Source organism: Candida metapsilosis, assembly GCF_017655625.1.
Source record: "Candida metapsilosis strain BP57 chromosome Unknown scaffold5, whole genome shotgun sequence".
In the NCBI taxonomy this organism is placed as follows: Eukaryota; Fungi; Ascomycota; class Pichiomycetes; order Serinales; family Debaryomycetaceae; genus Lodderomyces; species Lodderomyces metapsilosis.
Genome location: NW_027138163.1, coordinates 670,502 through 687,316, shown reverse-complemented (window position 1 = coordinate 687,316; position 16,815 = coordinate 670,502). Strand labels below are relative to the sequence as shown.

The 16,815-nt window shown below is 37.1% G+C and overlaps 6 protein-coding genes across 6 annotated transcripts; 3 read left to right on the top strand and 3 right to left on the bottom strand. All coding sequences in view use genetic code 12, as the record gives it.

Moving 5' to 3' along the window:
* Positions 1-210: 210 nt before the first annotated feature.
* Positions 211-3,666, top strand: AFL1 (inositol polyphosphate kinase; the record flags this gene model as incomplete). Its single annotated transcript, XM_067693056.1, has 1 exon — positions 211-3,666. The coding sequence occupies one exon, from the start codon at positions 211-213 to the stop codon at positions 3,664-3,666; it is 3,456 nt and encodes a 1,151-aa protein (XP_067547615.1).
* Positions 3,667-3,738: 72 nt separating this feature from the next.
* Positions 3,739-9,879, bottom strand: FAS1 (tetrafunctional fatty acid synthase subunit; the record flags this gene model as incomplete). Its single annotated transcript, XM_067693055.1, has 1 exon — positions 3,739-9,879. The coding sequence occupies one exon, from the start codon at positions 9,877-9,879 to the stop codon at positions 3,739-3,741; it is 6,141 nt and encodes a 2,046-aa protein (XP_067547614.1).
* Positions 9,880-11,367: 1,488 nt separating this feature from the next.
* On the bottom strand, positions 11,368-12,579 carry I9W82_004025 (pepsin-like aspartic protease; the record flags this gene model as incomplete). Its single annotated transcript, XM_067693054.1, has 1 exon — positions 11,368-12,579. The coding sequence occupies one exon, from the start codon at positions 12,577-12,579 to the stop codon at positions 11,368-11,370; it is 1,212 nt and encodes a 403-aa protein (XP_067547613.1).
* An 828-nt stretch (positions 12,580-13,407) lies between these two features.
* Positions 13,408-14,571, top strand: I9W82_004024 (pepsin-like aspartic protease; the record flags this gene model as incomplete). The annotated part of the gene is made up of 1 exon (XM_067693053.1): positions 13,408-14,571. The coding sequence occupies one exon, from the start codon at positions 13,408-13,410 to the stop codon at positions 14,569-14,571; it is 1,164 nt and encodes a 387-aa protein (XP_067547612.1).
* Positions 14,572-14,962: 391 nt separating this feature from the next.
* Positions 14,963-15,952, top strand: I9W82_004023 (ribonuclease; the record flags this gene model as incomplete). Its single annotated transcript, XM_067693052.1, has 1 exon — positions 14,963-15,952. One exon carries the CDS (start codon positions 14,963-14,965, stop codon positions 15,950-15,952), a length of 990 nt encoding a protein of 329 aa, XP_067547611.1.
* A 322-nt stretch (positions 15,953-16,274) lies between these two features.
* Positions 16,275-16,724, bottom strand: PGA14 (Pga14p; the record flags this gene model as incomplete). Its single annotated transcript, XM_067693051.1, has 1 exon — positions 16,275-16,724. One exon carries the CDS (start codon positions 16,722-16,724, stop codon positions 16,275-16,277), a length of 450 nt encoding a protein of 149 aa, XP_067547610.1.
* Positions 16,725-16,815: the final 91 nt, after the last annotated feature.

Sequence of the window (16,815 nt, the reverse complement as noted above, 5' to 3'; positions counted from 1 at the left end):
AAAAGAAAAGCAATTCCATGTCGTAAGTACTATGTCGTGAGAAGTGAAGTCACGACAACTGATAATGCAATTTTAAATTTTAAATTTTTTTCATTCTATTCTCATTTGTTGTTGTTGTCCCACGTTTTCTCCCAATTTACACACAGAAACAAGGGTCAAAAGGTATTACATTGTTCAAATTTAAAATTGTGTCCTTTCTTGTTCTCAAAAATGTCATCTAATCACTCTTTACCTATTCCTGGTGCAGACAACAAGAAAAGACAAGACTCTGATCCTAAATCACTAGTTCCATCCAGTGAGGCTGAATCAAAAAAGAGTAATCTTTTGCCATCAATGTCTCCATTGTCATTGTCATTACCTGAGAACGAAGATCCTGCTACAATTTCTGAACTATTGGACGATACACCTACACCAGCCACGGAAAAGGCGATTGCATCTTTAGCACCAATGTTGGAAAGTTTTGCTCCAAAGACTAGTGCTGAGGATTCAGCATCTAGATTAGGGTCGATTTCATCATCTCCTGGCGCTACTGCACAAACTACAGCAGAGTCAAATGTTGAAGAAGTACAACCATTGACAGCGGAAAATTTGGGTGCTTCCAAATTTCATTCTAATCTGGTTTCAACATTTGCATCATTTGAAGGACAACGATTAAACAAGACAATTTCAAATTCGTCAAATGCTTCAAGAAAATCATTCTCACAAACAACAAATAGAGAACCTGAAAAAGTTGCAAAGTTACCTAAGATTGGTAAAATTGGCGTTTGTGCAATGGATACAAAGGCATTGTCTAAACCATGTAGGAAAATATTGAATCGATTAATTGAAAATGGAGAGTTTGAAACTGTCATATTTGGTGATAAAGTGATTCTTGATGAAACGATTGAAAATTGGCCAACTTGCGATTTCTTGATTAGTTTTTTTTCAACTGGGTTCCCCTTAGATAAAGCAATTGCTTATGTCAATTACAGAAAGCCGTACATTATTAATGACCTTGTGCTTCAAAAGGCATTATGGGATAGACGTGTTGTGTTGGCTATCTTGAATCATGCTAATGTACCTTCACCTCAAAGGTTGGAGATTAGTAGAGATGGTGGACCATATTTGGAACTTCAATTGCTTGAAAGGTTGAAAGAAATTGGCTTTTCTGATGAGAAAGTACACGAGTTGACCAATCAACAAGAACCTGATTGGGAAATGGTTGATGAAGACACATTACGTGTTGGTGACCAATACCTCAAAAAGCCATTTGTTGAAAAGCCAGTTGATGGTGAAGACCATAATGTCTACATTTACTACCCGAAAGCCACTGGTGGTGGTGGTAGAAAATTGTTTAGAAAGATTGGTAACAAATCATCTGAGTTTGATCCTGATTTAGTGTCCCCTAGAACTGATGGATCATTCATCTATGAGGCTTTTATGGATACCGATAATTTTGAAGATGTCAAGGCGTACACTGTGGGACCCAATTTCTGTCATGCAGAGACTCGTAAGTCTCCCGTTGTTGATGGAATAGTTAGAAGAAACACCCATGGTAAGGAAATTAGATATGTTACCGAGTTGAGTGAGGAGGAAAAGATTATGGCTAGATCCGTTAGTGCTGCTTTCAAGCAAACAATTTGTGGGTTTGATTTATTAAGAGTCAATGGTAAATCATACGTCATTGATGTTAATGGGTTTTCATTTGTCAAGGATAACAATGAATATTACGATTCTTGTGCCACTATATTGAGAGGACTATTCATTGAAGCTAAAAAGAATAGAGACTTGTTAAAGAATAGAGTGCCAAAGAGCTTACAAACGAGTCAATTTGAAGAAAAGGAACAGAAATGGGTATTTAAAGGAATGGTTAATGTCATTAGGCATGCTGATCGTACTCCAAAACAAAAATTTAAATATTCATTTAAGTCACCATTATTTATCAGTTTACTAAAGGGCCATACAGAAGAAGTTATTATTCGTGCTGTTGCCGATTTGCAAGTGGTTTTAGAAACAGTCAAGATTGCTGAAGCGAAGCATTTGGAAGATCCTGCAAAATTAAAACAATTGAGAATTGCCTTGGAAAAGAAGATGAACTTCCCAGGAACCAAAGTTCAAATCAAGCCTTCATTAAATAGAGAGAATCCTGAATTGGTTGATAAAGTGCAACTTATTCTTAAATGGGGTGGTGAAGCAACTCATTCAGCCAAACATCAAGCTTCCGATGTCGGTGAACAAATGCGTCAAAACTTGAAATTGTTAAATCGTGAAGCATTGGACGATGTCAAGGTGTATACATCTTCTGAAAGAAGGGTCATTACTAGTGCACAATATTTCACTACTTCACTTCTTGGACTAACAAAGGATCCATTACCTGATGATTTCCTCATTGTTCGTAAGGACTTGCTTGATGATTCAAATGCTGCAAAGGACTTGATGGACAAAGTGAAGAAGAAGTTGAAGCCTTTATTGAGACAAGGTGCAGAAGCACCACCACAATTCACTTGGCCTCCCAAGATGCCGCAACCATTTGTTGTCATTAAGCGTGTTTGTGAATTGATGAATTTTTATCATCAAATTATGAATTACAATTTTGAAACGAAAAATGTCACTGAATTTCAAACGAATTGGTGTTGTGGAGAAGATCCATACTTGTTTAAAGAACGTTGGGATAAATTATTTCAAGAATTTATTAGTGTTGAAAAGACGCATCCTTCCAAGATTTCTGAGTTGTATGATACGATGAAATATGATGCTTTGCATAATCGCCATTTTTTGCAAAAGATATTTGCCTATGATCCTCATGATGAAGCTTTGTTGGAAAGATTGAGAGAAACGTGTGGAGATACTGTTAACTCATCAGGTTTGGTTAGTGAGTACCCAATTAATATTTTGGCTATGAATAATTTCAAGCTTCCTGCTGATAATGGTGGATCTGCAACTACTACACATAGCAATTCAAGTACGCAATTGCACACCGGGTCAAACACCGCATCTGCTGGATCTTTAGGCTGGGTGTTGAGTGGTGCTCATGTTGGTGCTGGTGAAGGTGGTGGTGCCAATGCAAAGAATGCTAAAGCACCAGAAAATCCCTTTGATTATCCTACATACGCCAGGTTGAGAGAGTTGTACCGATTATCAAAAGTCTTGTTTGATTTCATATGTCCACAGGAGTATGGAATCAAAGATGAAGAGAAGTTGGATATTGGGTTATTAACGTCGTTACCATTGGCAAAGCAAATCTTATCGGACATACAAGATATGAAAAAGAATATATCGTCACCATCAGTTGTCAATTACTTCACCAAAGAGAGTCACATCTACACTTTACTTAATGTCATTTATGGATCTCAATTGCCCATGAAGATTGCCAGGAATGCCTTGCCTGAGTTGGACTATTTATCACAGATTGTTTTCGAATTGTATGAAGCTGATGATCCAACTAGTCCATTGGGTAAAAAACACTCAATTAGAATGTCACTAAGTCCCGGATGTCATACCCAAGACCCATTGGATGTTCAATTGGATGATGATCATTATATTGGATGTATTCCTAGAATCAGTTTGACTAGACATTTGGATATGGATTTGGTTACACAACGGTTGAAGTCGAGATTCTCAAGAGTTTCATTGCCAAAGAAGTTTACTCCTGTTAATATATCAAGTCCTCTTGTTAGTGGTCTTTAGAGTTTGCACGTTTTTTTCTCATAAATAAATATCAAAAATCTAGTATACACTTTCTTTCTATATATATCTCTATTACATTTGCTCAAATTTCTCCCAGTTGTCAATAATCTTTTTAATCTTTTCCGATTTTGTCAAGTTGTAAACATCAGTAAAGTATTCCTTTGTCAATTCAAATGGTTTTGCAGTCAAGTTGGGGATATACTTGTTGATAAGATCTTGTGGCTTGACTGAAGATTTTGGAATCTTTTTACACAAAAACCTCTGGAATGGTTTAACTCCCGACATCAAATATGATGAATGGAAAGGAACATCAATACCCTTTAATGGAATAACAGCAAAACCTCTCTCCAACTCAATTGGTTGCGGCTTAGCCAATGTTCTTTGCTTGACTTCATCAATGATTTCATAAAGATGTTTGGTAACTTCTTCAATTGAAAGTTGTTCTTGTAACTTGACAATATCAATCTTGTTCAATTTGATAACATTGAGTACATTGGTCAAAGCATCCAACCCACGTAAATCACCAGCAGTAACATATTGTTGATTTTCAACATTGTAATTGACAATCTCCAATAACCAACCAGTTCTCTTTGATGTTTCATCAACAACAAATCTCAAAGCGGCATCATTGAATGTAGGACTGACTCTACTTGGGTTAACAGCACACATACCATAGTTGGACCTACCCAAATCATCTCTTGGCACCGCAACTTGCATAGTCATACCACGGTAAAACACAACATCAACCAATGATTCAATAGGCATAACATTGGCCAATGAACTCAATGCCGAGTACTCACCCAATGAGTGACCGGCAAACATAATATCCAGTGGGATCAACCCCTTCAGCTTGATATCTTCATAAGCGGCTTTTTCCATCAATGTCAATGCTGGTTGAGTGAATTGAGTAGCTGATAATAATCCAGTTGGTGATACAAATGTAAATGAAGTGGAGTTTTCATCAATACTCTTGAAAATCTTTTCTGATTTCAACTCTCCATCTTCACCAATGGTTTCAAACATCATTCCGATATAGTTATCTCTAATGGCTCTACCTTTAGCACCACCAAAGTGTACAGTCAACTCCTTTGGATTGTTTTGAACAATGTCCAAGATTGAAAAACCATAATTGTTGACAAAATGTTTATCAGCTTTATCCCAAACTTGTTTAGCAACATCAGACGAATTGTACAAGTCCATACCCATACCTTGCTCTTGGGAACCTTGACCAGTGAAAACATATGTGGTTGTTGGTTGCTCAATCTCTGCTTCTCCAATCAACACTGGGGAATCAGTTTCAATATTCTTGGTTTGGAACTTGATAATCTTACGACCATTAATCATACCAGTGTGTTCCATAGTGGTTTGCAAAGTATCATTAGGTAAAACCATTCCAACGAAATCACACTTGAATGCTCTAACTCTTGATGCGAAATTATTTGCCGCCCATTCTTCAACCAACCCTCTAACTGATGCTGAAGAGTACATACCATGGGTAATTGTACCTGGTAACTTGGCATAAGCAGCAAACACACGTGAGACATGAATTGGATTATAATCACCAGAAACAATAGCATATGGTTCATTAGTACTTGGAGCCTTGGAAATCAATTCTTCACTTGAAGAAAGTGGGATTGCATTTTCAAATGTAACTGCTTCTTCAATAGTTTTCCCATTACGAGCAAAATAATCAGTCACTGGGTTACCATAAGACACACCAGCTTCGTAATTGACTTCACCAACTTGAACAACTTCCTTTGTAGGCAATTCCAAATAAACTTGACCGGTAGTCTTGATTGATGAATAAACATTGGCTGATTTAAACTTGTACAAAGACTCACATCTAAATGTCAAAACATCAAATTCAACATCCTTCGTCAAATGGAACCATTCTTTTGATCTCAATACTGCCAAATCCTTGGATGACTTGAATGCAACTTGAACTGGAGTTTCAGTAACTTTTTGGAATGTGTTTTCATAATCAGCATATTCACCACGGTACAAAAATTGCGATGAAACTTCCATAACTGGGAGAGAGTCACGGTAAATTGTACCGACAACTTCAACCAATTTACCACTTGGTTGATTCAAGACAGCTTTAATTTCAGCCTTGGTTGATACAACATCATCCTTCTTCAATGGAGCAGCACCAGGAATCATCTTGTATCCATTTGACAAATGAACTAATTTCAACAAGTCACCATCAACAGTCTTTGGGAAAATGGCCTTGATGATAGCTTGCCATCCAACAACAATGGCAAAATCCATTGGTGCTAATGTAACCTTACCTGGTCTAGTGACAAACGCTTCACATTTGTTACCAATAGCATGAGTAAACTCGGCGATATCTTTACCAGTAATGGTTACTTCATCACCCAAAATTTGTTCTTCAACATTGATGTCCAAATTGTATGGAATTTTAGAACCAAACCATAATTTCCAGTAAAACTCCTTAATTCTGTCATTTCTGGAATCCATAATTTCAACAATTGGAGCGAATCCATCCTCTGGTTGGTACTTGAACAAAAATGGCAATGAAACTGGTGCACCATCAGCAGTTCTATGTTCAATCAAGGAGAATTGGATAACGTTATCCTTCAATAATCGAAGTTCAACAACTGGAACTGCATCTCCCTTGACTCTTTCATAAGCAGTCAATGTGTGCGCTGACTTGTTAATGACAACATGTGAGTGTGGAGTTGGTGTCAAGATATCATGAAGCGGGTTGGAGGCATGTTTAGAACCTTGAACAATTCTATCAGTGGAAATAATGGCTTGTAACCAGTTCAACTCTGATCCTTGCAACAATTGCAACCATTTATCCTTGTCTGGTACATTTGACTTGATTTCATAGACAATTTCAGATTTACCATCAGTTGTAATAACATTATCAACGGACTTCAATACAGTTGGTTTCTTTCCTCCAAAGTATTCAACAACTGGAATCATTGATACATCACCATTGTATTCATCCTTGATCAATTTAGCAATGTGACCTTCGTGAATTGAATCCAAGATTTCCCCAATTGGTTCATTAACTTTAGTGGTAAATTGTGAAGCAACTGGACCATGCAAGATACAAGTTCTTTGCACATCTTCATCAACAACGGTTTCCAAATCTTCAGATTGCCATAATGAATCCTTCTTAAAGAAAAATTCAAAACGTTCATCCAAAACGGGGACAAATGGCGCTGGTTTTTGAGATGGTCTTGAAGCACACATCAAAAAGAAATCACAATCCTCTTCTGAAATCAATTGAGTCTTGGCCAATGGGAAATGGTTAAAAAAATCATCGGTAAATTGTTGAGGAGCGTTTTGCAATTGAGCATAATTTTGAATCAATGAGACAGTGTTGGCATCAGTAGTGAATCTCTCTTCAACACGTCTAAGGTAGTCAACGAAAAAGTTTCTCAACGAAAGATCGATCCATCTGGTTGATTTCTTGACATACATCAATTCAATCAATCTATTGGCGACTTCTTGATAAGTCATATCTTGTAAATCACAAACACCTTGACTATTTTTAGCAAACCATGGCTTTTGGAAATCCTTGTTCAACTTGTCAATGATATAATCTCTCTTTTTATTCAATCCTTCAACAAGCTTATTCTTTGGCAAGTTGAAAATTGTCTCATCCAATTCTTTCCAAAACATAACTGCTTTAGTGGCAATCTTGTGGATTGGTTCTCCCATTTCTGACTTGACAGTAACAATACCTCCACTTGGCTTCTTGTATGTTTGTTCCCATTTGGAATCATCAACACCAGGACACTGAGTAATCAACTTCTTAGCTTCCAAAGACGTCTTGGCCTCCTTAGCAGTCATGACTCTTGATCCAAGCAATACACCATCAAATGGCATTGGAGGATAGTTGAATTTTTTTGACCACGAACCAGTCAAGTATGGGTATGTGTCATCAGCAGATCCAAATCCAGAACCGGCAACTAAAACAATGTTTGCGCATCTTCTAATCTTGGAGTACATTTGAATAATTGGTTGATGGAAATCTTCAAAAGAATGGTGGCCACCACCTCTTCCACCAGTCCATTGCAAAACAATTGGGAAAGATGGGTGTGCTTTGGCAATGGTGATAACTTGACTAATGGCTTCGATTGAACCTGGTTTTAATCCCAAATGGGTCAATCCCAATTCTTCAATATATTCAGTGGCCACTTCCAATGATGGAACACCAGCACCAATGGTCAATGACTGAATAGGGTAGCCTTTCTCTCTCAAGTCTTTGATTAATGGAATACCCCATTGCAACATTCTTGGATTGACATAAATCAAGTTGATTCCCAATCCATATCCAGGTTTAATATTAGCAACAACTTGGTCAATAGCCTTGGTCATCAGCACTGGTTCAAAGTAACCACCACCAGCAATTTCAATATGGTATCCAGCATTCAATGAAGCGGCAACAATATCTGGGTTAACAGTAGTTGGAGTCATTCCTGGAACCATCAATGGTGCTCTTCCCAACAATTGAGAAAATTTGGTATTGACATAAGTCTTACCCTTTGAAGTTTTAACCAAGGTTGGTTTGTATTCTTGTAACCAGTTTGGTGCCCATTTGATTTGACGGTCTTCGGATCTGTGGAAAATTTCATGTTTAAAACCGTACTGATCATCCAATGGATTTGAATCCAAAGCACCAGCAATGATGATTCTTGCACCAGTACCTTCTTTGTTTCTATGGGTCAAAATACCCAACCCAGAAACACCTCCTGGCCCAAAATCAAGAATGTGAGTAGCTTCATGATCTGTTGCTAATTCCCAATGAACTGGCAATTCCGTAATCAATTTGACCAATCTGGCATTTAAATCAGCTGGTGATTTTCCTTGCAAGTTGCTTCCATCAAATGTGTCATAGACTGGGATTTTCAATTCATTAAAAGCAATATTTTCAATATCTTGCAAAACAACATCAGTAGCATCAGCCAAAAGATGAGAATGAAATGGGCAGAAAATTGGTAAAAACCTATTGGTACACTTCAATTTCCTTTCGCTAAATGGTATACGTGATTGGTCCAAACCATTAGGAGCCTTGATATTTCTCAAATTCAAATTGAAACCATATAATGATTCAGGTGGACCTGACAAGACCAAGTTCCTGGCCCCATTAACCAAACTAATGGCAATGTGTTTTTCCTTTGGTAAATGAGCATTTGTTTGTTCAATAAATTTTTCAACTTTAGCTGTGGGTAAATCTCTTACTGACAACATTGGTGATGGTCTACCTTCACCATGGTTCAATGAATCTTGCAACATAGTTGGTGGCAAAGTGGTTCTTGGGTAAGTACTCAAACATCTGGACCCAATGAAAAACATAAAAGCACAAGCCTTGATACCATTTGACAAAAATGAGTCCCAAGATGAAGAGCCAGAAATTGCAACAGCAGTAATCAAACCTTGCGAATGACCAGTTGACCATGAAGTTAAATCTCTCAATTCACCTGGGTTCAATCCCAAGACTTTGCAAGTGACAGCATAGTGACATAATTGAATTATACATATAATTGGACAAGAAACTGGAACACTCAATAAATAGTCTTGATCAGGGGTAGTTTCAGGATGTTTCAACCATCTCAAAATATTCAAACCTTGAGTGTAGATCTTGTCAAATTCGGAATCTTGTTTAACCAATTGGTTCAATTTATCAGTGATTGGAATCAACAAATCGTCAACAATCAAGTTAGATGACAGGTTGTAAATATCTCTCAATTCTTCGAAATAATCATCAGTGTTACCTTGACCACCAAAAATGGATGCCAATTTAGCTGATTTCTTAGCTGCATGGTATAATAAATTAGATTCAGTTCTTGGAATGGTTTCAACTGATTGGTAGTAGTTCTTGACAAGGTTCTTAATTTTTGACTGAGTAGTTGGATATGTTTCATCTTGCAATATCTTGACTGCAAATGAATGAATATCATCATTATCTTGTAAAAAGGTTGATTCAAAATCTTTAATAGCATGACGTAAAACTTCATCTTGTTTTGGTTGTTGTTGACTTATAAAACCCAAGAATTTACCATATAATTCAACAGGACTAGCAGGTTCATCGTCATCAGCAAACCCTTCGGTGGGCTGTGGTAGCGTTTTGGAGAATTCATCCTTCAATTGTGAATAATTGGCATATAATGTATGAGGGACTAAGAAAGTATGTTCAATTGATCCATGATTCAATTGGAATGGCCTTTGAGTTGACATTGCAAAAAAAATAAAATAAGTAAATTATAGTCTGATCAGCGGGTAATTAAAAATGAAGCTCGTCTATTGAGTTAGATCAAAGGATGATGGTGGACGTGTTATGAATAAAACCTGTTAGGTCAAATAAAGAATGATAAAAAAAGAAGAGATAATACTGAATATCTATATATATATATATTTAAATCTTATAACCTAAAAGATTACTTTTTGGGTCTTTTTCTTTTGATGGGAAATTTGGAAATATTTTTTTTTTTTGGAAAAATCGGCTCTGCATAAGGTTTAAAAGATAAATGTTTATGTAGGTTATGTATGTTGGTAAATTGTAACGCTTGGTATCCATCTGTTGGTTTTTTAGGGAGTAATTTTGTGTTATCCAACAAAAAAAAAAATAAACAACAAAAAAAAAAACAATAAAAATATAAATTTTAAATAAAAAAAAAAAAAATTTATTTCTTTACAAAGTCACGTGTAGACCTTGTCGTGTCTCTATGGCTTTAGTGTCTCTTCTTTTGATTCCTCGGAGTCTACGGGAGATGGAGCTTAGCAGGTCAAGACTTAATTGATAAGGGCCTGAATCGTATCATACATTCTGGCGCTTAATACAGTGTCGCGTCTTAAACACACATAAAACATACGCTACACTTATGCGTTCCCCTTATTCATCCTGTGTGAGAAAGAGAAACACCCTTTGTTTCGGACTTTTAATCTCTCCTTTTAGATACATATGTATTTGTTATTGTATGGGTTTTAGTGATATTTAATGTGAATTTTTTGTTGGTTGTTATATGCAGGTGGGTCCCAACAATCTTTTCATATTCAATTCCGTGGGTTTTTTGTGTTGCATTTGTATAACGCCAACAAAAATTTGCAAGATCAGAGTGTAAACCAAATGCGTTGTTATTGTCAGCTCATAGCCCTACAAAGATCTAATCTAATCCTGGAAAAAAAAACTGTTTCACTTCCACAAGGTGTCGCAGCATCAAAATTGTGAAAATTTGAGTTGAGCACTATTTACGATACAACACAAATATCGGAACCCAGTGATCCCGAGAACTTTGTACCGACATTTTCAATTCAAAGCCTTCTCTGTACTCAAACATTATCGATCATGTTAAATCTCTCTCTCTGTACGGCGAAGTAGTATTTTCCAAATTCGGTAATCTCTTCTTCGTGCTTGGCACGTGATATGCTTTTAATGCACTAAATACAAGATGAAGAGCACGTAACACAACTTGTGAACGCTCTCATCTTATGTCAACTATGCTGGTAGTGTAGCTCTATGGATAAGAAGTGGTGTAAAGTGCCAGTAAAGGTCATTCAAGAATGTTTGCCTTTTCGTTTAATTTTGTTGCGAAAAATGAGAATTTTGCAGCAATTCTGAGAACACAAATTATTACGGGTGTAATTACACTAGAGAGTCGTACTGTATAGCTGAGAATTTTGTAGTAACATACTCTATATACAAACAAGCTCTACCAAGTGCAAGTTTTACAACTCCTCAATTGAAGTTTTGGCAGTATACTTGACTTGAGCCAAAGCAATTGTCCTATCTTCCAAATCGTACTTGACATAAGCACTTCTCAAGAAATTTTCACCCAATGTATCAGAACCTTGCCCATCTTTAATGCCCAAAAAGCACTCATTGCTCGACAGTTCCTCTCCTGTAACAACGTCCAAGGGATACAAAAAGTTGGAAATTGGCGCCGATATGGATACGTTCTTTGGGAAATTAAAAGTCAAGTTGTCATTCTGTTGACAACCAACTAAATAGCCGCCCAAGGTGGAATTATACCTTCCACCAATCAGCTCACCAATCCCATCAACAATGTTCAACGGTAACTTGGTATATCCCAGTCCTGAATCCAAAACAACCAGAGTTTTATTCGAAATTGTTTCGCCATTGATAACAACAGAATTGAAATCAACAGCTAAAGTGTCGCCTTCAACAATAGGGAGCTCAGTCAATTCACCTTCATGTTTTGCATGATCAACACCACCAAATAAGATGGACCCGGTTGTACTATTGATACTGTTCAAGTATAATGAAAATGCAATTTTATTGATATATCCTTGCTTTTTCAAGTTGATTGGGAAATTGTCATATGTTGTACCGTTTTCAGTAGCTTCAAGAGGAGGGAACCCAATTCCCAAAACACCATACATGGAAGTTGAGGTCTCAGCTAACCCAAATTCTTGATTCTTGACAATTGCTTTGCCAAACTTAACTGTATCAGAAACATAAGATCCATTAGCACCAGCTCCGTCAGCGTATATGATTTGAAGAGACTCACTCAAATTCTTACCGGTTGAAGATTCTTCCAATGAGTATGTACCATCTTTCTTGCATTCAACATCAATACACTCTGCATCAGAAGCAATAACCCACAAGTCACTGGATCCAGTGTCAAATAAAACCCTGTTCTTTTGAAGCTTTGAACCAATCTCTAGCTCTGCTTCGTAATACACGTGCTTGTTTTTCAATGGAGCTTTGACATAATGATTTTTGCCATGTCTTTTGCTGATGTCTGCATCTCCAACTTCACCTCTATCCAAGTTGTAATCCAATGGATTGGCACGTCTAACATCAAATGTGTATGGAACTACCTTGTTGGGAGTAGATTCGACTGGAGCTCCATTGCACACCACTGCACACGAGAGCGCAATCAAACTGCTTTGAACCAATGAGGTGTATGTGACCATTATGGTGAGATACAAATGAAATGGGTGTCTTTTGAATATTTTCAGAAGTTGCTGATTTCAAAACATTTCTCATGTTAAATACTTTCACGAACCACTAGCTTTCCTCCATAGGAGCTCCGCCACTCCAATCTGTGGAGTCGTACTTCTAATTTGGTCTTCTTGCATCAAAATGCCGTCCAATGACTCAATCCATTGTTTATCAAATAAACGGCACGAAGAAAAAAAAATAATAATAAAGAAAAGACAGGCATAGTTGAAACAAAGGAAGCCAATGACAACCGTTATAACAAAATTAACTTATTGTTTCAGTTGCCCGAGTGAAGCTCTATTAATAGAAAATTCATCAACTCCACATTTGTGAAACTTAGATCACCAGTGCCGTTCGTCAAATCTAAGATTTTGCCTGAGTGAAACGACAGGTCCTCTGACGCGAAAGAGTATCGACAAGCCATTTGAAAATTTTGAAACCAACTAAAAATCTTGTAGACATATTGAAGCTAGAAGATTATGCCTACATTCTAAAGAGGTGGCTGAGGTACTCGTCGTGAACGAAGGTCTATGCAGATCAAATATTTTGAAGCCGTTTGTGCATACGTCAAATTTTTGCAGTCTTTTTCCATTGTTTTGACAGCGCCACAATTTATTCAAATCAAAATGCCCTTTCGATCACAAAAGGGACCCCTTTGTTTAGAAGCCGAATCTCAATGCCGTTTGAAGCAGAGGCTATGTTGAAGTGAACCTTCATATATATATATATATATATAGAGAGACGGAATTGTAGCTTTTGAACAGTCGGAGTATGGATGTTAACGAAGTCGACAACTTACGATGGTTTTACTTGCGTCTTTTAGTCAAAATATATTGATCGTGCTATCTTGCGCATTTGCTTGCAATGGTGCCGCTATTGAAAAGAGATCAGACAGAGTGGTTCATTTCAATTTTGATGTTAAGCGTGATGAGGGACCTCTTGATAGGCGTGATTACTTCTTATCAACCTTGAAAAATGAGAAATCTTACTATGGTATTGAAATAGAAGTTGGGTCAAAGAAAGAAAAGAGCAACTTGCTATTTGATACTGGATCTAGTGATACTTGGGTCGTTGATAAGAATGCCAACTGTGTGGGTGTCAAGTGTAAGGATCATGGAGTTTACTCTGTTAATGAGTCCAGTACAGGCAAAGACTTGCATAAAGATTTCTACATACATTATGGTGATGACACTTCAGCAAACGGTACTTTCGTCAAGGACACCATTCAACTTGGTAACATCTCAGTTAAAAACCAAGAATTTGCTGTCGCCAATTCAACTTCTTCAGAATTTGGTGTGTTAGGAATCGGATTTACTCAGCTTGAGAGAACCACAGATAATTCAACCTATGACAATTTGCCAATCACTTTAAAAAAGCAAGGATTGATCAACAAAGCTGCTTATTCATTGTACTTGAACTCACCAGAAAGTGGAAAAGGTTCAATCTTATTTGGTGGGGTTGACCATGCAAAGTATAAGAACAGATTGATTGATGTTCCTATTGTTTCAAAAGATAGTTTGGAGGTTGAATTCGACTCAATCACAATCAATGGTCACACTATATCCAACAAAACTCATACACTTCTTGATGTTGGTCTGACTTGGTCGTATTTACCTGAAAAGTTTGTCGCTGCAATTGCAAAGAAAGTTGGAGGTAATTATAGTGAATCAATAGGTACTTATGTTGCTGATTGTCATCAAGAAGGAAACGTTACATTCAATTTTGCTAACAATGCTAGAGTCGAGGCACCACTTGCTAGTTTCTTTGTGCCCGTATCTACTTACAACAATATGAAAAGATCCGATTCTCAGCAATGTGTATTGGGATTCTTTATCGATGATGAGTATCCATCATTTGGTGACAACTTTTTAAGAAATGCTTATGTCAAGTACGATTTAGATGATAAAAAGATTGGTCTTGCTACTGTCAAGTACACTAACGAAAGCTCAATTGAGGCATTGTGATGGAATAGAATTTAGATAGTTTTCTGAAAAAAAAGTCAATTTACTATTACAAAGCTGTAGAATTGTGCAGATATACCCTAATGTGCAAAATTTTGGGCTTGCTTTTCTTAGAAATGCTTTCATTGCTCAGAACTTTGATACAAAGAAGATCGCTATTGCTCCATTGAAGTATACTGATGAGTCTGATATTGTTGATTTTTGGTTTTAGATTAGAGTAGTTGAATACTAGAGTACTATCTTTTGAAGAATTGTAGTTTCTGTGGCACCTGATCTGTCAGAATGCTATTGGCTCACAGAAAAAAGTATCTCTATTCTTTTTTTTACAACCAATATTCAAAAGAGCTACACTAGCTTCCTTAACGCATCATTCTTCATCACCATCTTATCTAAGATGTCCCGTATCATTCTCAAGTCGTCATTTGGGTTAGGGTCTCTAGGAGTCGCATCCTACTTTTGGGGATCTGGCAAATCATCAACCAGCTCATCATCATCACCAACATCTTCTCCACCATCACCTTCCTCCAACTTACCAGGTCCTCCTGCCAAATCCAATGGAAACAATGCAGTATTTGATCCATCAACAATCAATCCTGAAGCCTTTTACAAATTTGGTTTCCCAGGTCCAGTTCATGATTTATCAAGTCATTCTGAATTTGTTAGTTGTTATGATCGATCAAAAAGAAATCCATATTGGGTAATTGAGCACCTAACTAAGCAATCAATTACTCGTAATTCCGATTCAGCAGATCGTAAAAAATCAATATTCAAAGAAGATGAATCAATACCTGTTAAATTTAGAAACAAATTGCGTGATTATTTTCGTAGTGGATATGATAGAGGTCATCAAGCCCCAGCTGCTGATGCTAAATTCAGTCAGTTGGCCATGGACGAAACTTTCTTGTTGACCAATATCTCTCCACAGGTTGGTGATGGGTTCAATCGTGATTATTGGAGTCATTTCGAAGATTTTGTGCGCCGATTGACCAATTCTTATGATAATGTTAGAGTAATGACTGGGCCCTTGTATTTACCTAAATTGATGCCTGATGGGAAATATAGAGTTAGTTATGAAGTTATTGGATCTCCTCCAAATATTGCCGTCCCCACCCATTTTTTCAAATTAATTGTTGGTGAAAGAGTGGGTGATGATAAGATTAGTTGTGCTGCTTTTGTATTGCCCAATGATGTGATTGAGAATAGTACTCCATTGACTCAGTTTCAAGTACCTATTGATGCATTGGAAATTTCGACTGGGTTGGAGTTGTTGCAAAAAGTACCATATTTTAAAAAGAAGGACTTGTGTAAGGAGGTCAAGTGTGAGATTATAGTTAGAGAGTTTCCTAAGCAGGTGAATAATGTATTGGCCTTGCCTGGGAAATAGTATTAGAGAGAGAGATAAATTGTAAATAAGACAGATAACGATTGGGGTTTTCCTAGTACGATCTAGATCTGAATCTGTAGATCGATGATACCCTCTTCCTAGTGATATTTCTACACTTCCAACATTGATAATATTAAAATTAAAATTAACTCTATCTAAACATCCATTACGGTTTACTTCTCGAGTAAGGTATTAAACAAAACATTCAAAACAACAATCTTTTAAATATTCAAAGACTCGCAACGTTTTTTTCGAAAAAAAAGAAAGGTCCTCTCTTTATGCAATTCTTCTTCTTCTTCTCTCTCTCTCAGAAGACATTACCTTACATCAACAAAGCACAACCAGCGGCAACGGCACCAGCAATGGCGAATGAAGCACCAGAAGCAGTCATACCAGCATTGCTTTGACCACTACCAGTGGAGTTAGAAGCACCAGTGGAGTTACCAGTAGAGTTAGAAGAACCAGTGGAGTTACCAGTGGAGTTACCAGCGGCACCAGTAGTGTCGTTGGCTCTCTTGACAGCAGTGAAGATTTCATCTCTTCTGTGGTTGTTTCTAACGGTAGATCCAGCATTCTTCAAACTGGTCCATTCTTCTGGGGAAACAATGACAGTGGTGGTGGTTGGGTGAGGAGTGTGGTTAAATCTACCGTACTTGTGGGTAGTTTCAGTAGCAAAAACAGTTCTGGTTGGGGCTGAGTTGTGGTCTTTTGGACCTTTACCGGCCAAAACGGATGAGATGGAGAAAGCAGTAGCAACGATTGAGAACTTCATTGTTGGTAGGGGAATAGATTTGGAAAGGAAGAAAGAAAGAAAGAAGAAAACAGAAAAAAAAAAAGTAAAGTAAAGAAAAGGAAAACTAAAA